Raw genomic sequence first — 23,849 nt, forward strand, 5'->3', positions numbered from 1 at the left:
CCTTAACATGAAACCCACTATAGTCATTTGTTTGCTACCCCTATTGCTACACCTCTCTTTCTGTAGCTGGTAAATCCTAAAGGTGACCATACCAGCTTCTTTAACTAAAAAACACAGAATTATCGCTAAAATACATTGGTTTAAGTCAAGTATAACTCCTTTGTGTGCCTGCCTTCTTATTGAGCATGTAGACTCCTCTAAATACATAGTCATATGGATATGATTGAGGCTTGTGAGATATACAGTATGTAGGATTGAAATAACCTCCTTCTAATAATAGCTCAATATAGAAATCACATGAATTTTTGGTCATCTATCCAAATACTGGGATAAGCAAACTGCAAAAAAAATCAAGCTCCTATGCAAGTGAAAATATATCTCTTATGGCAATTGCCTCTGTGAGTCCAGAAAAGTGGTAAATGAATCTCAAGGAGAAAAACTAACCAGTAGCATGGGCAGTGAGAGAGAGAAAGTGCTAAGGGGGCAGCGAATAAGAGCATGGTTATGGGAGTTGTGGAGGAAACGTTAGAGAATGAGTGCTGGGTGCAGGTGGCAGTAAGCCCAGTCTTCATGACAGTATAAAATATACACTGACAAATGCTGTGCATGTCAGCATTTCAGCATGACAGTTATTAACCCTGTTCCAACTGCATTGCAGAGTAGACAGTAACTGGCCAGTGTTATTTGCTAGCCTCAGCTACAAGAGCAGACTTACACATTTTCTCAGTCAGGGTCACTGGCCTCCTGCCAGTGTCACCTTGCAAAGAAATGTGCAGTCAATTATTGTCTAGCTCTACTCCTGTCACATGGTGATGAAATCTATACCATTGCTAAGTCCCCTGCTACTGAGTCAAAGTGTCACCTTGCAGACTTTTCCCCAATTCTCATACTGACTTGAGAAAAACAGTGATTTTTTTTCTCTCTGGATCACTTTACTAATCCTGCTAGTGCAATAAACTGGCATTCAAAAAAGTGGTTTGTAATATATAGAACTGCATAAAGCACAGGGTTCTGAACTGCGGAGCTGGTGACCCTTGGGAAGGACTCAATGAAGAAACCCTGGCAAAAAAAGCCAAGTAGGATGAGAAGTAAGGTAATTTGGTATTTGCTGCCCTGTATCTGTAAGCTTGGCATGAGATAACGAGGAACCAAAACAAACCTAAAATAGGAACTTGAACTAAAATGTCCTCCAAAACACCTCTGGTTTACTAAGTTGCGTTTAGTTAGAATTAGAAATGTTAAATACCTGAAGCAAAATCAGCAAAGCAAATGGCAAAGAAATGGTAAAGACCTGAAGGAAGTGGAAAATCAGCAACGCAAGTGAAAAACCGCACAGAAAAAAAACTACACAGAAAAGTGGTCAAATTAGCAGACTTTAGGCCTCAGTAGATTTGGATATAAATATGTGACAAAACACCAGAAAATTTCTTTAAATATAAGTCAGTGTGAACCTGTGATACTAAAACATTTGATTGCCTTCCCCTGCATTTTTGGTACTGTAAACTTTGTAAAGTTGTTGATGGTGTTCTATAGCACATGTAAGCATAAAGCTCAGGTTGCAGTTGAACTGATACTCTACACCAAAGGCTCAAAAGGGTTCAAAGCAGTTGAAACCAACAAGTTACTATAAGCTGTTGTAAGAGGCTCACACATACACACTGCCTCAGAGAAAAACAGGCTAGCAAGTATTATTCACTCAGCACACTGTTATTATTAATATTATTATTATTGTGGTGTTTATACAAATGGCCTGTAGATCTCACTGTGCTCAAGACATACTGTGGATACTTCCTGTCAGCTTAAAAGTGAAAGTGAAAGCTTACTGTTGTGTAATGCCTGCTAATAAAGCACTGTTATACTCTACTCATCCTCTGCTACTCACAACATAACTATTATTATTATTATTATTATTAAGTATTCATTGAATTCCAACATATGTTGTATTCTTGTTATACTGTATAACAGAAAAGCAGTTACTAATAATTAAAATGGCCATACACTGGGCGCATACTGTTCCACAATGTGTCAGATCCCCTTAGGAATGATGAAATGTGGAACCAAATCAGTGCTTTGACAAAGGGCATAGGTCCCAGGTCCCTTGAACAAGCATTTAGAGGTAAGCTAAAATGATTGGTTCCTATAGGTCACTAGACCTGGGCTAACTTTGTGCTTTTTATTATATTACTGCAGTGCTGTCCAACTTCTGTTTTTCCTGAGGGAAAGTCTAATATGTACTATATACAGTGACACAGTGCTGGTGCCTCATTAGCATTTTGAATAATGTGTGAACAGGTGAACAATGTGGCAGTTTCAGTCTGGGTCTCAAGTGTAAACAGTAGAGGGCTGTAGGGGTGTGAAAAATAGAGATGTCACAAGTGTGAACAATACAGGGACATCACAGGTGTGAACAATAGAGGGGATTAGTCTGAATTTAAGGTTTAATCAATGCAGGGGCCAGTTAATCTCTCATTACATATGGTAAGAAAACACAGCATGTGGGGGGCCACAGAAGGGGGGGGGGTCGAAGGCTGCATGTGGCCCGAGGGCATTTGGTTCCTGCATTAGCCACTCTACCAGAATGATCAGTTATTGACCACCTTTGATCAGCAGGATGGCCTGTTGATTGTCCCCAAAGGTGTGTGTGTGCAGAATGAATTGTGAATTGAAGCCAGTCGGATCACTGATGAAACGTCTTCAAGAAAAAACACAGCAAGTCCAATTGATTTGACTTGTTTCTACAGATATACCATGACGTGGATGAATAAGAATCTTCACAAATATTGTGCAGATAATCAGACAGCATGGTTGAACTGGCAGTTACTGGACTTTGATCCACATGATAGTCTGTTAGGTGTCTAATGTCATTGCCAAATAACCTGAATGATTCTTGGCATCTATGGTCACCTCTATAAACATCTATCTATCTATAAACAAAGATCCACATTTACATAAGTGCAGACACTGGTTAACTGGGATATTCTGATATAACCCAGTGCAGAATAACAACTCAGTGTGTCTGTCGTTAACACTTCCTCTCCTTCCCCAGTAGACAGGCTTCCAGATTTCTCATAATGTATCACTGTATCTCCCTGACTCAGATGGGTAAACTGAAATTCCTAGTCCCCCCTCTCTCGGTTTTAGCATGTCACCCTGTGTATGATAGACTCCTAAATTTCCTCTGTACTACTACTGAACTGTCCCACCCAGTCTCTAATTATAACCCAGAGTGAGAAAGCTGAGCTCTTGTGCTCCACATAAAGGCATCAAGTCAGATATAATAAGAGCCAATGAGAAGGTGTTGGTGTCTTGACATCACAGTGACACACTTCACACCTTCAAAGAACTGGCCAATTGAAAGCTACTTAGGGTTATATAAGATAGAATTTGGAAGAGTAAGACGGGTCACCCTGAAGTTTGCTCCGTCTCTACAGCAGGTAAAGCATTTAACCTTCTACTGCTAGGGAAGCCTTGTAAATACCTTGTTTAAGAAAGACCTGCAAATCTCTATTTTTTTTTTAGAAAAAGCTACCTCTTCATGTTTTTTTTCTAATATCAGAGCTGTTTTTAGGGTTTGGGGGAGAGGGCATTTGCCTTGGGCCCCCAAAATGTTGCAGAGTCAATGCTGGCAGCTGTTTAAGATCAAATGGAATGTAGTTTTGCAGAATTTTTATCCTCCTCTCTTGTAAATATATGCATAGAATGTAAACCTTCCTTGCAAATTATATGTGTAAACCCTCTGTTTATAAACCACCCATGGCCCTTTTCTCCTATAGACAGACTGCTAGAAGTATCTTCCTCTAGCCAGAAAGTCTGGTGTGGAAATCAAATTGTAGTTTGCGGCAGTACTCTAGGTAGATCAATCACCTAAAAAGCATACATAAGAAGAACCATTGTAGTCCACATAATTGTATCCCTGTCTGAAGGCTGCAGTGCAGTTTACCTTTACCTTGTATGTTAAACCTGACCTCCAGATGCATTTTACATGACTGTACATTTTGCATGTGTTTGCTGATAAAGATGTAGAGATCAGGTTTAACAATTTTCTTAATGTATACAGTGGTTTTCTTGACTTGTTCTTGCCTGAGCATAGCACTTCTATGTATGTACCTTTTCTGACCCAACACATGTGATAACCTGTGCAGCAGTGATGATATCCTAAGTGCATGATACATATATACATATACTTTCATGTGAGGCATATCTGCAGAGTCTTAACCAGGAAACCTGCAGAGTGTTTAATATTTTGCCAGTCCACTAGAGCAATACTGTTCCTAAGCTGTGCACTTGTGCATGCACAAATTAACACACACCAGCACACAATAACGAATGTGGAACACATAGAAAATGTTGTAGACAAGCACACAATTTTGAAAAAGTGCCAGTTGTTCAGATTCTGTCTGAACCACTGTCCCTCCTTTTGCTTAGTGTCCAGACTAAGATGGGTAAATGAAAACTCCTAGTGTCCCCTGTCTCTGTTTCACCATGTCACCCTGGGTATGACAGCTCCCAGATGTCCTCTGTCTGTACTACAACATACTACTGTGTGCAGGAAATAGAAAACTAGTGCACAAAACTAATGTGGAAATTGTACAAATACTTTTTAAAAATTGAAGACAGCAGAAAATGATTGTTCCTATAGCCTATACATAGGTATACAGAGGTCTTACACATAGACATTCACAACTATTTTTTTTTGTATATCCCACTGCATGAGGATACATAGATTAAATGAAGCCATACTTCTCTATAGGGTCAACACCCACGGGAGCATACTGCAATGCAGATAAAATGCATGTAGTGTTTCATCTGTGCTCAGCCGTTCATGTACAATTTCCATAGAGAAGCATGGGATTACTTAACTCCTCAAAGCTATAAACGCCCATGTGTAAGAGCCCTGTCCTTTTAACTCTTTTCTGGTTATTGGTACCTTGAAGTTTAACTCAGAAGCTGGCAAATGTTTGGGCTCCTCCAGGCTAGCCTGAATAGCATAATTAGGATCAAATTTGATCATGGAACAGTTTTTTGCTGTATAGTATACCTTGTTAACTGTGTGATAATGTAATGTATGTATCTATAATTTGAAATAAAAAGGTTATTGCTCAATTATTGGACCTAAAATGTCTGAATACCAGAGCAAGACAGAGCTACTGAAACTTAAACCATTACACTGTCAAACTTAAAAGACTTGACCTTCTCTCTTCCTACTAGCAAATGTCAGTTCCTTGTAGAAACTGCCTGCTAGAATGGCCTGCAAAGCTCCTAAATCTTTCTTTCTGAAACATGCATTCAAGCTGTTTCTCTGTTAAATATTCTAATGATTTCACTTAGGGCTGTTGTGAAAGGTCTATTCTCTTTAACACTTTTGTTGGTAGGAATGACCTACAGTACACAACTTTCCCTGCAATACAGATCAGCAGAGAAAAAATCCCTATCTAGTATATCCTTTTAATGGGGTGTTGTTAAGCCTTACCGTGCTAAACAGTTACTTAAAGTGTTTGTATGTTCTTCTGTCTATCTGCCTTTAGCTTTGGCAAGGACAAGTACTGTGCTCCACGCTATTCCAATTTCAGTGGAACATTTTATCACCACTTATGGGATTCTGAAGTAGCTTAAACTGAGAGAAGTAACTGAGATGACACCTCCTCTCCTCCCACTTCTTCCCCCTCTTCTTATTTCCTCATGACACCAATTTTCTTTTCTGTCCACTTGCCTCAGATTTTTTTCTCTTCCACTGTACTCTTTCATTACCCTCTCCCAAATATTTATACCTCTCCCCACCGTCTTGCTTTCTGCTCATGTTTCACAGCACAGCCACCTGTCAACTTTGGCTATGTGTACAGAAATGGCATGATCTATATTTATCCAGAATGTGCTGTCCCAGCACTGCCAAATTGCCACTTGCTGCTACTGAAGCAGGCACATCCAAGAACACAGCCCAATAAAGTGTCATATAGTATCTTGCTGGTCACGCACACACACTCACCCACCATATAACACACAATTGTCAGATTGCCAAGTGAAAATGCTTTCACACGTCTCATTCCAACCAAATATAGAACTGCGGCAAATGGAAGCCAGAGAACATCAAGAATTGCTTGATGTAGGGTACATATTGGTTTGGGGAGGTTCATGTATATAAAAATTCTACAATTAGGAGATGGAATAAAAAACACCTCTGTAGATGAGCAAGACTTCAGTTCACAACTTTTGACATCTGACTCTTTAATGTCTAGACAACCTGACACCATTAGGACTATATCACGCAAACCTCATAAAGGACAGCCTGTATCTAAATAGGCATTGCCCCCCATACAAGACATTTCACATTTGGTTGCAGCATGCCTTAGCCATTTGATGTTTCTCAAGTTAGAATCCAAAATACTACTAGACTGTTACCAGCTATTTTGTCTTCTACATGTCTTTTGCAGCCCTGCACAATTTTTTCTAACTAAGGACCTTTACACCTTTTAAATTCTCCCTCAAACTGCAGGTCTAGCCCGATCTTCCAACATGCCTTTCGGTAACACCCATAACAACTTTAAGCTGAATTATTCAGCTGAGGATGAATATCCTGACCTCACCAAGCACAACAATCATATGGCCAAGGTCCTGACTCCTGACATCTACAAGAAGCTCAGGGACAAGCAGACACCAAGTGGATTCACCTTGGATGATGTCATTCAGACTGGAGTTGACAACCCAGGTAAAGAGAACTAGAAAATCACTTCTTGTAAAGAAAATTCTAGGGTATTGTAATATTGCAGCTCTATAATTGCACTAAGCATTTTATAGAAAAGTTTTACAGAAAAGAATGATCAATTTGCAACTTATATTTCTGTTTCTTAGGTGAAAACAGTTCTAATATCTAATAGATGCAATTTCTTTTTTTATTGCTTTTTTCTTTATTCAGTTACGTAAAAGATAAAGCTTCTCCTATTTAATTTTTTTTTATACTTTAGCTTCTGTAAAGAAAGACACTTCGCACATAACAATAGGCACATCAATGCAGCAGCTGATAGGGATCTCTAAGTATAGAGGGATTACAGGGCTTGTGAATGATAAATATTTACATGATCGGGGGATGATTTATTTTATATCAGGCTATGGAAATCCAGCAGTACAGTATCTTCCCCACTATCTATCTTAACATTTTCTGTCTGTTTAAGGATGCTTTTATTGAATTGACACATGTATCAAAGTTGATACATGTGTCAGTTCATCAGAGTGTGCTTAACTGCTTTGAACAGTCCAATATCATTCTGATTTATGGAGAGAATAGAGCATACATATTGCATGCAGAGAGAAAGGATTCTGACAATTATTGTTTGTGCTGGAATGAATCGCTAAAGCCTAAAAATGACAAAATGGCCCCTATATGTGTGCAGTATAGATAATATTCCCCGTAGTGTGGGTTTGCCTGTCCTTAAAAGAACTTGCTGTTGTGCATATATAATCATTAAGGTATTTTGCTAAAAAAAAGTTTTAAATGACCCCAAAAAAAGGTAAAACTTTGAGAGATGAAGGGCATTAGATCCTACTAAGCAAGTAAACAAACGTTGGATTGCAAATGAGAACTTTTCTGACAAATAATAATTTTCAGTGATAAAAAAACACTACTTAAAGCGTTAGTAATATATTTCATAGCTTTATTTTAGTTTGAGGTGGCACAGAGAGTACCCTTTGATTTTGGGCCTTTATTTGGGGTCCTCCTGTGAGATGTTAGCTTCTAAGTAGACTAAGCAGAGACCATGATTTCCATTTTCTAAAACAGAAAAGATGGAGTTCTCACATTCTGATTGGGTGATATTAGCTGTGGAATTATCAGAGGTTCTTACTTAGAGGTAGAATTGTTGATAAGAGGAATCTTCAGGAGCATTTTCTGTAAAGCCATAGTTTAAGAAACAGAAGCTTTAAGGGAAAACCAGTTCCTCAAGTTCACACTGTGCCTCAAGAAGTGGGGTTCCAATCCTAGTGTTTTGTTTCTCAAACTCTTACTGCTTAATGCAGCACAATAAATATCCATAATATGGGAATGTTTTTCTGGAGAACACTAGATTTTCATACGTTATGATTTGCCCATGTTAAGGAATAAAAACAGCGGTATTTTTGGAAAATGCTGTGATCTCAAGATAAGACTTTAGTTTTCATTAGGCTAAGACTGGGAATGTCTTGCCCTTTGCAAATCTTTCCTAAGGTTTAATTCTCTATTATGCTGAGGGAACAACTTTTATTAGTATTTACTTGTGTTGGGATAGGAGGGTGGGGATTCCTACCTGCTTTTCTGTGAAGAAATAATAAATGAAACTATAAGCCCACTTTATAAATGTGTTAACCTGCTGTTCATAGGTCACCCTTTCATCATGACTGTGGGCTGCGTAGCAGGAGATGAGGAATCCTATGAAGTGTTCAAGGACCTTTTGGATCCCGTCATTGAGGATCGTCACGGTGGTTACAAACCAACTGACAAACACAAGACAGACCTCAACTTTGCCAACCTTAAGGTACTATAGTAGTTAAATTAACATATTGGGCAGCAAGTCAAGGAGAAGGGTAACAGCAGTGTAAAAAAAATTAAGAAATGTTGTTGAGAAAATACTATAGCAGTTAGTAAAGTTAAAATTAATCCAAGAGAAGGTAAAATACCTTTATTTAGCAGTGAACCGCAACATGTTGCTCTTAGAAGCATCAGAGCAGGGGCTTATTTTTGAATTCCTGGCTTGGAGGCAAGTTTTAATTGCACAAAAATCAGGTGTACTACCAATGAGAGCCTCCTTTCAACTGTCAGTCCACATAGGGGCAAACATATAGCCAATCAAATCCCTTATTTGTCATTCCCAGGGTCTATGTATTTATTATCTTGATCGTATTCGTGGAAGGAACTGTGTCCAGCTAAATAATCAGGGAAACAAGCCCGCCCAGTTTCTTTGCCCATAGACCCTTTCTTTTCACCTATGAAAACTATTTATTATATTCTTTTAATCACAATGTACATGTACAACCTAATTGGTTCCAGTGATTATTTCAGGATTCAGGAAGGATTAAAAAAACCAACAAATGCAGAGATTCATAGAACAGCACATCTTAATGTTGTCAGGTTCTTATAAATATTAATAGAATATTTCCAGGTATGCTAATAGTTCCACAGCCCAGCCCTAATATTAATAATACACTTAATAAATTGGTCTCTTGCTTGCAGGGAGGTGATGACCTTGACCCAAACTATGTCTTGAGCAGCCGTGTAAGGACTGGCCGTAGCATTAAGGGATATACCCTGCCCCCCCACTGCAGCCGTGGGGAGCGTCGTGCTGTTGAAAAACTCTCCATCCAAGGTAAGTAACCTCACGCTTCTGTGCTGTGGCGTAATGACCTTTTCTAATAGGTTCATTGTCTAAGGCACCTGCATATATATAGTACAGACTGCTGGATAGTAACTCCACTTTTCCCTCTGTTTATGTTTAGCTCTCAGCAGCCTTAGTGGGGAATTCAAGGGGAAATACTACCCTCTCAAGGATATGTCCGATGCAGAGCAGCAGCAGCTGATTGATGACCACTTCCTGTTTGACAAACCAGTGTCCCCTCTGCTTCTGGCCGCTGGCATGGGCCGTGATTGGCCTGATGCCCGTGGTATCTGGTGAGTTATTTGGCCTACAAGCCTCAACATAGTGGAAAGTAGGAATTTCACACAGGGATGGTAACAAGTGTGTAGACAACCATCAGGTTTCATAACAGTGTTGCCCCAGCAAAATGTTCCTGGACTAGAGCTCCCAATATATCAGTAAGTGTCAAAGAATAAAGGGAGCTGACTGTGATTCATTTACCTTAGAGATGGATTCTTAAAGAAATATTGCACAAAACAGCATCATCCAGGACGAGTCAGCCTCAGATGAGAATCCTATAACCCTTTTTACACTTGACTTTCTTCTTAGTTTCACAGGACTGTTGATGTAGGAACTGAACAGTTTTTCAGCTCTAAATACCAAATAATGCTATACCTAGCCTTCTGATTATAATACAAAATCAGCAAGCCAAAACTGCAGACAATATCTAGCATGTTAGATAATGAAATGACTGACATAGCGATGAAGACATACAACTTGTAGACCTATGTTGGTGCTTAATGACAAATAAATATATATATATATATATACACACACACACATGATCAGAGAACAAGCACATTCAATTATTTTTTCATCTGTATCACCATCTTCAGGCACAACGACAACAAGACCTTCCTGGTGTGGGTAAATGAAGAGGACCATCTGAGAGTCATTTCCATGCAGAAAGGAGGAAACATGAAAGAAGTCTTCAGACGCTTCTGCGAGGGACTTACAAAGGTATAACCTAATGACCCCATCATTCTTAGATTATAGTCTTGTGTGTGGGGGTAATGTGAAAATTCATGGAAGGTCTGTTCCAGTTTTAGTAACCAACAGCAACTAACCAGGTGGTAGTATTCACTGTATTATAGTTAAAATCACTATTACTAAGTTTACTAATGGTTACTAGACCTAAAGCAAACTTTGCACCTGTACCAGTTTTGTCTGTTTGTGTAAAATTGCTACAGCCCACAATTTTTAATTTATTTACCATAGATTGAAGAGATCTTTAAACAAGCAGGACACCCCTTCATGTGGAACGAGCATCTGGGTTACGTCCTTACCTGCCCATCAAACTTGGGAACAGGTCTGAGAGGAGGTGTCCATGCCAAGCTCCCCAACCTCAGCAAACACCCCAAATTTGAGGAAATTCTGACCAGGCTTCGTCTGCAGAAGAGAGGCACAGGTAAGGATTTATTTAAGGGACACAAAAAGTAAAACAGTCTTATATAAGACAATATGGTGGAGTTTAACCAATCATTGGAATAGGAATGGAAATCTGGAGCAAATAGTTTTTCTGACTAGCAAGTATTAAAATACATTTCATCTATCATAATATCTATATATAACACCTATACCAATTATTGTCATTTCTTCTTTGGCATAGTGTTCAATTTTTTTCCTTCACTGGTAGAGATCCTACCTAGGAAATATGAGACTGAGGTTACAGTGAAAATATTTGATTTTACCAACTAGAATTTAACACATTCATGTTTGTGTAATTTTTTTTGTCCCATTTTCCCCACAGGTGGTGTTGACACTGCAGCAGTAGGAGGTGTCTTTGATATCTCCAATGCTGATAGGCTGGGCTTCTCTGAAGTGGATCAGGTCCAGATGGTTGTAGATGGTGTGAAACTCATGATTGAGATGGAGAAGAAGCTTGAGAAGGGACAGACCATTGATGATATGATGCCAGCACAGAAGTAGATGATGGGCTAGAGACAGAGCCTAAACACCCTAACCCTTACCACCATCAAAGAGAAGAGGAGACCCCATTAAGATCATTAGAGGTCGGAAAATGGCCATCTACAGGGGGGAATACATTAGTAATGGAGGTGGGTGGAATAATCCCAGATGTGTCAGATTATTAGGAGGTTCCACCACAAGAAAAGACACAGCTTCAAAATCAACGTAAAAGAGAAGATGAATCTCATTCTCTGTTAAAGATTATATTATTGCAGAGACAGAGTTGGTTCTATTTATAACACATTTACCCTCCTTCCACCATCTGTTTTGTGAAACCACCCCCATGATTGCCTGGAGACAATAAAACCAAAATATCACCTCTACTGATGTGTCATTCTCAATGTTGCCATTTCTTTTGACATTTTCTTCAATCAGCTCATACACTACATTATATTTCTTTCATTTACATGCACTCTTTCTGTTTCTCAACTAACTTCGACATAAAGCCTCCTGCAAAAGTCAGTCCATTAATTAAGTTTCTCCACTATGACACTTATGAATTTGCTCTCCAATTGTTTATAAAATATCTTGATGTCCATTTAACCCACCCTGCTTATATTTTCATTACCATGTGTCTCACTGTCCCCATAAACATTTTAGCAATGGCTGCTTTATATCTTCCCAATCAAAAAGGTCACTAAAAGAATAAATGTCATTCGAAGACTAAAATGAATAGAAAAAAGGGGATATTTAGCACTGGAAATGAAAATACTTTTTGGTTAACTTAGAGTACAGGGTGAGTAAACACTGAACAAAGGTAGAATAAGGCCGTTTTAAGGAAACCTCACATCTTTTCTTTGCAAGTCCTTTTTAAATGCTCTCCAAGTCCCTTTCCCAAGCGCTTTACAACTTTTGCATACCACCACCCTTGATACAGCACTTGTGTAACACTTACAACATCATTTATAGGTTTATATGGGTGAGTTTTATATTTAAAGGTATAATGTGGGAGAAGATGTTCCACAGCTGTGCTCCTACATGTCTGGTGACAAGCTTGCTTGTATAGTATATCAGCAAGGGCACGGTGTATTTAATGAGTAATAGTAGGAATCCAAAGCAAAGATTTGAACATGACAATGTGTAGTTAGATGGGATTATGTATGTACATAACCATACATGCTACTGGGAATCCACCAACAATATTTGTAAATATAACATATTCTGACCACTCCAGGACAATACTTGTGGAAAACCTACATGTTGGTGGGTGTTGATCTCTAAAAGATATTTTGTAGTGCAGTGATAACGACAGGGCCCCGTGACTGTGCGGGTGAGGAAGATGAGCAGAGGGTGCTATGTACAATTTGTATGGACAGTGTGCATAGTAATTATTTCCATCAGATGATTTGTGAACAGTAGTTATTACTATACACGACTAGAATGTGCGTAAAGCTTTTATAAGTAAAGATAGTTTAGTAGTGATAATTGTCTGCCATATCTATCACGGAACAAATCAATCAGGGTTATTAGTGGAAAATGTTGGGTATTTTTTTTTTTATAAGGGTCTGTATGTAGTAGTGAAAGTAAGGGTAGCATAGTGTGCATGTTGTAGAACCGCTCTATTGCCTGAACTGCTTGCCAAACAAGTGGATGCTGTAAATTAAATAACTACTACAAAGCAATGATAACTATTGTGGATTACGACAAGAGAAGTCTGAAGTGATCTGCTTGTAGGTTTGGCCATTAGGAAAACCAGATATTGCTTGGTTTCAGCAGATGTCAATGGCAATTGGTTTACATGGACCCAGCCAGGAACTGGTGGCATGCTTTTTGATGAGCCTTGTACAAGATCCAGTATGTGTAACAAGATGTCATATGTCCAAGATTTAAGCAATGAAACTAGGTCTCAAAACGGAGATCCCAAATAGTATTGCATATGAAGAGTTAAGAATACAGCAACCTTTGTCCTGTTAATGTAAAGAGAATGCAAAATTGATGAGAGTGCTATTCTAAACACTTTTTGCAATTTATTTTTAATTCTAAAATATTAAGGGATACATATACTGTTAATATGAATACATTTTGTTACAACAGTGCGCCTGCTGTTCAGTTACCGACCATTAGTCAAGAAAGTAATCAGGAGAAAGAAAGAAAGAGAGCTGGTCTGATAAAATAATAGAAACTTTTCTCACTTCTTTCTTAACCAGAAGAACATCAGACCAGCCCTAATTCTTTCTCCTCACAACTTCCTTGACTACTTCATAGTCAGGAATTGACCAGCAGGTGGCGCTGTTTTAAGAAAATTCATTCACATGAACAGTACATGTATCCCTTAATATCTTGGAATTAAATTAAACAAATGAATGTAAATTGCAAAAGTACTTAGAATTGCACTGGCATAAAATTTACATTCCCCTTTTTAAAGGTTTACTTATCCTTTAATGCAGTATATTGCAGGAACGCTCACTCTAGCTGTTATTTAGGCAAATGGCACACAGGGCTTTGCGACTGCTGACTTTGCGCCAGACATCTCTTGTAATGTTAGTCTGGCACACACCAAATGTTCATAGGAAGACCTCTACATAAAAATGCTCAAAATTCCCTGTCAAATGAATTCATTTATGTTTGAACGTGATTATTAAGAGTACTTTTTGGTTCTTAAATAATGCTAGATTCAGTATACAGTTGATACTGTCCCATAATGGTATGTAAGTATGGTACTATGACTGGTACATGAGTATTTGCGAGGAGCAGAGGTGTATGTATGTGCATAGAGCAGAAACTAGTGAGATGGGACACCCTCCCTCACTCAATAAAGAAACAGTAGTCCCGTGACCTGCACATTTATACAGTCCCACCCACACAATCAGCAACCAAAAGGTGAGAAAGGGCAGCACATGGAGAGGCCTTCAGAACAAAGGCCTTACTAATTTATAATTAAGAATTAAACAGGTTGGAGGATAAAATATTTGTTTAAGGCTGGAAATAACAGGGTAGAAACCTTGTTGGCATATTAGCCTGTGACGTAGGAAACAGGTGATCATTCACGAAGCAGAACAGATCATTGAAAGGGCAACTTTTGATTAAGAATAAATCAGGGAAGTGGTTTGCAGGAGCACATGTGGATAAGGGAAAGCTTCATTCAGAGGGGAATAGACTTATGGGGAAATTCCCAAGACAAATGCATTATGGCAGAAAAACAGTTAAAAAATGGGATAGTTAAAGGGAAATTCAATAAGTTAGGTTCTCATTAATAGAGGGTTTAATCTGGGGGAGCATGACTTGAGGTATTTAATAAAGGACGAGGTTTGTTAAAAGGGAAAATTACCTATACTTGGGGAGATTCATTAAAGGGGAAATGATTACTTTTAGGGGTAGACCTTGCTAATAATCACATAACACTGATCCAGCATGTTCCCCTGGTAACTTCAGATACATTATGATGGTATCATGGCACAGCGGAAAGGGCCAAATCTAAAAGAAACAATGTGTCCAACATGAGCCCTGCCCTTATGATTTCACAGATACTCCTGTTATAGTACTGCTGTCCCAAGATGCACATGGGGCATGGCACATCCAAGAGGGGCGTGTCTTCTAGACTAAAATGGACCTGCTACTCTCAGCAATGCCACAGCATCTCCATAGTGAGTAGCAGGTGTGGCAATCCAGAGAAATCGGTAAGTGTCCATCTTAAAGGCACAGCATCCCAATGGCAAAGTGTTCATGTGGCTGTCCAAGACTGCATGATTATTCCTAGAAGGGATACAGTCTCGGTATTAAGAGTCACAGCATCTCAGTATATTTCCACACAGAGCAGGCCTCCCCTTCTTAAAGTCCCACCGTCCAAACAGTGATAAGTGGGCGTAGCTTGCCTGGTAGGGGGCTTGGCCTTCCTATCGAGGAAGGGCTGTTGGGAGCAATGGAGGTTTCTGTAGACTGCAAGGGGGGGCGCTGAGCTGACCTTCTCACATCCCTGGGAGGTCTGAGCAGGCTTGCGTTGGCCGACGCTTTATTCCAAGGTATATAGCTACTGCAGAAGGGAAAAAAAGGAGAAAGAAATACTAACAATCTGTAAGGAACCATCAAAATTACATCAAAAGATTGAAAAAAAGGGGTATGATGCCTTACCCTGTGACCTCAGATCTCCAGACTCTCTCAGATTCGTCTGTGACCCTATAAGAAAAAGAAAAAGGGTGATTTTTCTACTCATCCTTAGTCTTCTTTTCTTGTGAAGAGAGAAAACAGTGACACACACACACACACACACACACACACACACACACACACAGAAAGAGAATCCTTAAAGGAACAGTTCAGTGTAAAAATAAAAACAGGGTAAATAGATAGGCTGTGCAAAATAAAAAAATGTTTCTAATATAGTTAGTTAGCCAAAAATCAAATCTATAAAGGCTGGAGTGTGCAGATGTCTAACAGAACAGAACACAGCTTTTCAGCTACTTTAAGGGGGGCTGCATGGGACACAACTGTTCAGTGAGTTTGCAATTGATCCTCAGCATTTGCAACAGTTATGACCGTGTGGCCCCCTAAAGTTTCAGTGGAAACCAAGAGAACTGCAAAACAGGAAGTAGTGTTCTGTTATGTTAGACATCCAGTCACTCCAGCCTTTATACATTCCATTTACGTTCCAAGGAACTATATTAGAAACATTTTTTATTTTGCACAGACTATTTATTCAGGTTTTTATTTTTATACTGAACAATTCCTTTAAAGTAGATTACAAAGCTAAAAGAGTAAACATATAGCCAGGTCACTTAAGTATTGCAAGCAGCAAACAGCATGGGGCTTTTTTACTGAAAGGGCACAAAGCAATTTCATGTCCAAATTCTTTACTCAATACATTCATTTTATTTAAAGAAAAGGTGGGGGAACCATTTATTAGCACTTCCAGACATGAGCTATATATTTAGTAAGTGGCCACTGAACATAGTGGTCTCAGTATGCAGGTTAATTGGGTAGATAAATGGGAAGCACTGCCTGCTTTACAAGGACTTTGAAGAACTGACAGTCACACATTACCTCTTTTTTTTTTCAATGCAAAATGTCAAATGGACACAGAAAACAAAATCTGGAGGAAACATAGCAACAACAAGCCATACCCCTTTTGGTAAAAGAGCCCCAGTGAATAATGAAGTAGTTGACAAATGAAGGCGGATGCTGGGAGAGGATGTTAAGTGGTAAATTACAGCAATTAGTTTTCAGTATTTAAGTACCAGTTAGTACATTGAAATATACTGAAGATCTCCTGTTTTGCCACAATGGACTGTCAGAAGCCATTATTGAGCTCAATATCTTAAAAGCCCTGCTGGAACACAGTGAACCATCGTATTTTAACATATCTGTGCTACCTGCACTCTGGTGAGTGTCACCTGAAACATGTCCTACTGACAAACAAAGTGACTGCATATGTGACAACGGTATCATGACTCAAAAGGCTTTGTCTACAGCTAACTGCAAATAAAAAGGGCAGGTTTTAAAAAAAATGTACTCCCTTGAAGGACAAGAAAACGTTTTTTTTGCCACCAACCAGTGAGCTCAAATGCTAAACCTTCTGTCCTAGGTCAGGTTACCTCTTTAACCATAATTCAAGGGCACTTTACTGGGACGTGCTGTCACTTTTACTTCTACCCGGGGAATACTTGTATTGCCTTTGGGTCGGTACATGCACAGTACACCAAGACTTGCTTGAATTGTATACAGAGCATGCATCCAGGACAAGCTGGTAAGTACAAGTTAATATGTTGGTGCAGCACTCCCTAACCAAGAACCCCATGCAGGCATGGTTTATGAAAAAGATGTCAGCCTGGGGCAGTTGGTTAAAATTTTTCATGGTAGCTCTAACAAACTGCCTCTCACCCTAGTGAATTTATTTTTGCTGAGCTATAGCGTCTGAGAAGTTACAACTGACTCAGCTGGCAATTGCAGCCTTCTGTAAACATAATTTATTTACCTACTGTCCGGCTACAGCCATTGCCTTTCCGTTAGGTCATAATCCATTCTCAAAACTAAAAGGCATTGTCAATAGTGTACAGTAATACAAAAAAAAAAATCAGGAAACGCTTATAGCACAAATGCCTGTTAGCCTTTCCTGCAGTAAAAGTAAACTATCAGGAGCAAACATCAAGGAAATCATACAGGCAGCTTAACTGCAGATAATGGCTCAGATGGCTTTTACATCAAGATGGCAACAGGCTAAAATAAACGTAAAGCATCTAAGCGATACAGTGCACCCTGCACTTCCTTGCTGTTTGGCCTTCATAAAGGATGTGGCATCTGGCCATAGATTCTTTCGAAATAATGTAGAAATATGTGTAGGGAATAAAAGCACAGTTATAAGCAGCAGATTAGAACCAGCCACAACAGCAAAATATTATTGCATTAGAGTGTTAAACTTACTGATTTTGCTGTCCTGAGGGAGAGACACTCCAGACACACAGCGATGAGATGCCTGTCTCTTAGAGGGGTCAAGAGCGACCCTAAGGAGGCAAGGATGAAGGAGGTAGAGAGGGATAGGAAAAGTGAGGAGAACAGATGACAGTAGAAAGAAATAGCAAATAAACAGAAAGGAAAAAGGATATAGGAACAGTGCTAGAAAGCACAGATTTATTTATTTTGCTGGATTCTCCTAAGGCTAAAGCTAGGCAACTCACCAATGTGAATTAAAGGAAACACTGACCAATTGTGAGCTCTACATAAAGGACTGATTTTAAAGGCATCAGAAGCCTTTTATGAAAAGGGACAGCTTCTTGCAGGTCTCTTTGTTCTTCATGGGAGGAATGCTTAAAACATTACTTTTTTTCTCAAGGACTTTCTTGGTTACCTGCGGGTCAGTTTGGAGGTCAGTTTACTAAACAGGTTTGACGTGGCTCGGGTCCGACTCTGATTTAGTCCTTCATGAGGGTGGGTTGGAGAACTAGGGGGTGGGTTTTGGCCTCTCCGATCCCTCACATGGCCCCCATGGAAAGTGCTACGGACATTGGATCCCCTGGAAAGACTGCTTCGCTCTGCAATACTCTGTGTGGATGGTGAAAGTGCAGGTGGACGAGATGGGGTTGAGCTGATTGGAGAGGAAAAAAAGAAAAAAAAAAAGAAAAACTCTTAATTATAAACAATTATTGATTTACAGTAAATGTTTGCTTGCCTCTGCAACTGGTTTACTATAAGATAACACTCTGCATATTCACATATACAGCAAGTGAGATCATGGAGACACCTTCTGGGAGTGTGCATGATGGAATTTCCCAACAGAATGATGCTTAGAAGTCTTAGTTTCTTTAAATATTTGCTCTCTATATTCTATAAGAGTCAGAACAGCTCTTATACACTTGCTCACCACTATCTACTACTGAGCTCGGGTGCTTGCTTAGGAGAAACACAACTGGTAACCCGACACCCAGTGGTGAAGTAGTGTAGTGACTTAGAGGAAGAAATTTCATGGAAATCATCATTCTGTATGTTGAATACGAACATGAGCAACCTCTATAGTGTCAGTATCACTTTAAAGGCCATGCTGAATCACACGTCATTTTATATTATGTGAAACACATTGAAAAGGATATCAAAATATTTTGAGGATGTTCAGCCTCAACTGTAATCATTACTGCTGGATTATTTAATGCTCTGTTTCGCACAACTATGTAATCACTAAGCCATGAACCAGATAGGAAGCTAGATAGTCTTTCTAGGTCATTGTTTAGTGACGCTAAAAGGAATACAATCATCATTCAAAATGTCCCTCTGTGATGAGCATGTTGCATCACAGACATATGTGAAGAAGTTATTTTTATTAGATTACACCTTACCAACCATTCCTATGAATAAAATGGAAGCGCAAAGAAGAGCTTGGTATAACACAGAATAATATACCTGTTCTCTTTGTCATTATGGAGAAGTGAATGCCGGTCAGAGCTGTGCCGATCTGTGCAAACATATGTATTTCTGCGACCCATCACTCCTGGTGGAGTATTCATCTAGTATAGAGAATGACAATTTTATTTTTATAGGTTCGGTTTTGGCATTCATTAACCAAGAAAACGAGCAACACTAAAAAAAAAAAACAGAAATTTACCTTCAGGGTCGGACAGGCTGGTAGGACACCGGGAAAAAACAGTGGGTTCAGGCCCTTGTGGGCACTGCCAACTCTGATCCATTCCCTGCCCTAAAATCTGGGCACTCTCCCATTCCCTCAATATGATGCCCAATGTTAGTTTAGGAGATCAAAATTAAGTGGCAGCTTCCTGTAAGAATTTTATATGCCCTTTTTGTGAATAAAAAAAATAAACTCCCTATGATGACTAGATCCCAACCACTATGTTAGGGATTTACTGTTTTAGGGTGATAGCACAAACCCTATTAGTTCAGAACTATGCAGAACTCCTGACAACTGATGTTCCAGTAAGACTGCTGAATAATATAAAATGTTCTGTTCAAAGATGGAGTGGCATGAACTTTAACATCAGTTTCATAAGGAGTAATAAGAGTGAGAGATTCCTCTGACTGTGAGGAATAGCATCAGATCTTACAACTTCTGACAGCCAAAGGTAGTCCACATGAAGAGGCAGACAATGTCCGTTAACAAAGAACAGACCCTCTAAAATATTCATATTATTTTAGAAACCTGTTGTAGGTGTTTGAGAAGCCAATCAGGATTTCTCCTGTTTAGGTCACAAGTGCCACCAAAAAAAAAATGGAAGAAATAAGCAATTGCTTGAATGGGTCTTACTGTCTTAGGTTAACCTTTCTGTTGGATAAAATAATGATTTTCTCTGATTTCTAAGGTTTAACACACTGTTCCCTACTGTTCCCTTCTGTTCCTTATAAGAACCGGCTAGCCATTTTTACACTAGTATTGTTATGTGGTCTGTTAACAGAGGAATTTACAGTTAAAATAACACAGGCTCACAGTGGTTGGTGGGGCCTCCTTCCGTGGCTCAGGAATCTCTGCCTTGTTGGGGTTGTGGGCATGGCTGACCATGGGACTTGAGGGAGGGGGAGGCCGGCTGCACCCACCCACTGATCCACTACCCCGCCGGGGGGCAAGACGCTCTCCAACAGCACCATCGTCACCTACACCAGGGGGGCTGCGCTTGGCCTGGGAAGGAGCTGGGGCAGGACCACCTGCACATAAATATAAATTAAGAGGAAATGTATATAGTATATTTAAGGCAAAACTATGCTGCTGAAAAATGAATCGAATATTACCATAAACAAATTGGTTCATCTCATGAAACCAACTAACAGGAAACATAAACATACAGTAAGCTACAAAATCATGTCTTAAGGTTCTAGGAGTCCTGACACATACAAAAGTCACTGTGTCTTCTCTGCCTCTGATAGCCTCTCTGGTTTTTGCTGTGTACTGATGATGACTTGGTGGCACCGTTGGTAACATCTGATGCAACACGGGACCGAGAGAGTGAAAGGGTGCTGTCTGAACGAGACTCTCCTCCTTCACTCTGCGTGGCAAAATATAAGAAAGTTAAAATCCATCTCCACATATGGATAGCCAGGGACAGTAAAGAAATGGACTGATTGGCTGGAATCTTACGTCAGGCTTCCTTCCAAGCAGCAGGTATGTGGCCATTATTTCATTATACTTGTTTGTGCTCAGAGCATCTTTAATCTCCTCGCGTGAGTAACCCATTTCCAACATGATCTCTAAAGAGATAAGAAAAATATTAAGTTAAGTATTAAGTTAAGCTAAAACAACAAATGTTTGCTTCATGACCCCATAACCATCATCATAATTGTTTTAGATCAGACCAAATCAACAAACACAAATTTAAGTTACTTCAACATTCACAAATGCATTCCTTTAAATTGGATGTGAGATCTGTCACCCCTTAACAGCAGATGCTAAACTATAAGTGTTCATTCTTATGACTTCTCTAACCTACAGCTGTTGACTTGTACTCGTACAGATGTTAGTAACTGCTAATGCTATAACAGCTTTAAAGATCAATTACATTCCTCAATTCAGAGAATCTAAATGAACCTAAAGTAGATTTGTAAGCCTATACATAAGTCTACAAAAGTTATGAGTTGCCTGAACAATAGCCCTCTACGTGTGCTTCAACCTCTGCAACTATTGTCAGCAGAGCAAACATAGAATCTGATGGTGGCCCAAGAGCCACAAAGTATGATCTGGGTCATCAACATGAGGCATGGCCTATGCCCCTATTGTTTGCTTAACATATTGCATTACTAAACAAAATAAGAAAGATAAATGCAACTTTTTTTTTTACAAGGTGTGTTTTCAATTTAAAGGAAAACTATATCCCCCAAACAAAGTTGGTCTCTATAAAAAGATATTGCATAAAACAGCTCATATGTAAAACCCTGCTTCATGTAAATAAACCATTATCATAATAATATACTTTTCTAGTAGTATGTGCCATTGGGTAATCATAAATAGAAAATTGCCATTTTAAAAAATAAGGGCCGCCCCCTGGGATCGTAGGATTCACTGTACTCACAAACATACCAACAAACCATACATGTTAGGTCACATGAGCCAATTAACAGACAGAGTTGTGTCTTTTGCTTCCACACTTCTTCCTGTTACAGTTGAAGTATTTCTGGTCAGGTGATCTCTGAGACAGCACACAGACCATCACGAAATGGTGGCTCAAGGCAAGAGATGTAAAAGGGCAATATTTACTTAAATATATATTCCAGTTTGGTAAGATTCTTTAACATGCCACTTAATATGATATGAACTATCTGTTGCTTAAGTGTTCATTTTGGGGGGTATATTTTTCCTTTAATATCTTTCATTCCATTGCTTACCAATGCGCTTGGAATCTGCATTGTCCACCTCTGGTTCTTTATATGGCTTTAGATCATCACTATCAAATCCAATATTCATCCACTTGTCATTCATTATTTGCTAGAGAAAAATAAAAATGTAAGGCAAGAAGCAATGAGAGGATTTAGTTAGGATTATACTCAAAAGACAGCCAAATATATTCGATATCTAAGGGCTTACCTCCAAAGTGCACCTCTTGCTTGGATTTAGCACTAGGAATCTTCGTAGAACACTCTCACAGTCTGTACTCATATAAAATGGAATTCTGTACTTCCCACGCAGAACTCGCTCTCTGAGTTCCTTAAAAAAGGGGGGAGGTTCATCATTATATTTAATGCTTAAGTTATATTTAATTTTAAAGTTGTCATTTCTCTGGCAATTTCTCCAATTTTTGCATGATATAATTCATTTTCCACCTAGACCGAAGTTTTGTAGCAAAGTCATAAGTGGAATAACCCCTATATGACACAGGCAACTATACCTGTTTAAAAGCAATGTTTCTGAATAGGCAAAGTGAAAAAAGAAGCTATGAAAGGACAACCAGAATATTCACACATTCCCTGTAGGGCTACTTATTTCACTTTCAGGGGAGCCATCATGGGGGTTCCAATTGCAGTGTTATAGGCTGCGGTGGGGCCCAATGGGTTAATATAATGCTGATCACATTTCTGCTGTGAGGATGCTCTCAGTCTGGTTTCTGCAGTGATCTCTGTGGTTAATGCAATGTTTTGAAATCCATTTTTGCAGTGACCTTTCCATCATACCTGTGGTTAATACATTGTTATGCATCTGTTTTACTCAGGGATCTTACTGTTGTGTCTTGTGTTAATACAATGCACATTGTCCCTTTCTATGCTGATCTTAGTGGCATATATAGGGTTAATACAATGCTCTGAATCCATTTTCTGCAGTGATCTTACTCACATGCTTGGGATTCAATGGCATGACTTCATTTTCTGCAGAGAGATGTTACTGGTGTGTCTTATGCCATGATCATTATTGCTTAAGATAGTATCAGTAAGGGGTGTGGTACACAGGGTATGGCCTAATTAATTTTTTTTTTTGCAATGTAGTTGCGATTGTTTTTTTTGAGTGGGGGGTAAGTTTTGCATTGGCCTAAGGCCTTATTTTTTTCAGAGACTACCCATTTGTTGCATAACACCAGTGGCATCTCCATTACATAATTACAAGCCTCTGCCTAAAATGTACTTACTGTTTTCTTAAATGTGTTTTTTTTATTAAGTTCCACTAAAATAAGCAAGACATTTATATAATGTATTCAAGCTGGCACACCACACAATAATTATCAATAAAACTAGAAAGAAAAAGATATATTGTACAGGTATGGGATTTGTTAACTGCAAATTATAGGCAAACAATTACAATTTTTAAAAAGGATTTCCTTTTTCTCTGTAATAAAACAGTACATTGTACTTGATCTGAACTAAGATGTAATGAATTCTAACTGGAGGCAAACAAGTCTACTTGGTTTAATTATTGTTTAATTGATTTTTCTGCAGACAACTTATGGAGATCCAAATTATGGAAAAACCCCAATATCGGGGAAAACCCAGTTCCCGAGTATTCTGGATAACAGGTCCTATACCTGTATTGGTTCTGGTTAAATGGAGAAATAGGATCCTATTGTCTTTTAGCATTTCTCTTCCTTCAAACATAATACAACACACTTAACCCCATATTAAAACCATAGCACATGGGAAACCAAAGGTAAAGAATGC

The 23,849-nt window shown here is 39.0% G+C and overlaps 2 protein-coding genes across 5 annotated transcripts in view; one reads left to right on the plus strand and one right to left on the minus strand.

Moving 5' to 3' along the window:
• Positions 1-3,287: 3,287 nt before the first annotated feature.
• ckm.L (creatine kinase, M-type L homeolog) lies at positions 3,288-11,668 on the plus strand. 2 transcript variants are annotated; one of them, XM_018228621.2, is made up of 8 exons: positions 3,288-3,434; positions 6,491-6,703; positions 8,347-8,501; positions 9,197-9,329; positions 9,460-9,631; positions 10,214-10,337; positions 10,596-10,785; positions 11,128-11,668. In XM_018228621.2, the coding sequence occupies exons 2-8, from the start codon at positions 6,511-6,513 to the stop codon at positions 11,304-11,306; spliced, it is 1,146 nt and encodes a 381-aa protein (XP_018084110.1). In that variant the 5' UTR covers positions 3,288-3,434; positions 6,491-6,510; the 3' UTR covers positions 11,307-11,668. The 2 variants fall into 2 exon arrangements, with proteins under 2 accessions (XP_018084110.1, NP_001080073.1); NM_001086604.1 differs by lacking the exon at positions 3,288-3,434 and having other exon boundaries at positions 6,487-6,703.
• A 2,570-nt stretch (positions 11,669-14,238) lies between these two features.
• mark4.L (MAP/microtubule affinity-regulating kinase 4 L homeolog) overlaps positions 14,239-23,849 on the minus strand; it is a 33,507-nt gene continuing 23,896 nt past the window's right edge. For 2 of the 3 annotated variants that reach the window (XM_018230065.2, XM_018230064.2), the window contains exons 9-17: positions 22,291-22,410; positions 22,092-22,191; positions 20,851-20,960; positions 20,608-20,758; positions 20,206-20,420; positions 19,170-19,273; positions 18,124-18,360; positions 15,414-15,458; positions 14,239-15,315 (exon numbers count right to left, since the gene is read on the minus strand). In XM_018230065.2, coding sequence (XP_018085554.1) covers positions 15,114-15,315; positions 15,414-15,458; positions 18,124-18,360; positions 19,170-19,273; positions 20,206-20,420; positions 20,608-20,758; positions 20,851-20,960; positions 22,092-22,191; positions 22,291-22,410 — 1,284 coding nt within the window. In that variant the 3' untranslated portion in view covers positions 14,239-15,113. Of the gene's footprint in view, positions 15,316-15,413; positions 15,459-17,699; positions 17,780-18,123; positions 18,361-19,169; positions 19,274-20,205; positions 20,421-20,607; positions 20,759-20,850; positions 20,961-22,091; positions 22,192-22,290; positions 22,411-23,849 lie in introns of all 3 variants that reach the window. The other variant, XM_041572818.1, reaches the window with a different exon arrangement.

This window comes from Xenopus laevis, chromosome 8L (genome assembly GCF_017654675.1).
Source record: "Xenopus laevis strain J_2021 chromosome 8L, Xenopus_laevis_v10.1, whole genome shotgun sequence".
Classification (NCBI taxonomy): Eukaryota; Metazoa; Chordata; class Amphibia; order Anura; family Pipidae; genus Xenopus; species Xenopus laevis.

Bases quoted from the DNA above. Each gene is read 5' to 3' on its own strand.
- ckm.L (XM_018228621.2), top strand. From the start codon at position 6,511: ATGCCTTTCGGTAACACCCATAACAACTTTAAGCTGAATTATTCAGCT. The intron at 8,502-9,196 runs GTACTATAGTAG...TCTTGCTTGCAG, and splicing joins TCAACTTTGCCAACCTTAAG to GGAGGTGATGACCTTGACCC. The intron at 10,338-10,595 runs GTATAACCTAAT...TATTTACCATAG, and splicing joins TCTGCGAGGGACTTACAAAG to ATTGAAGAGATCTTTAAACA.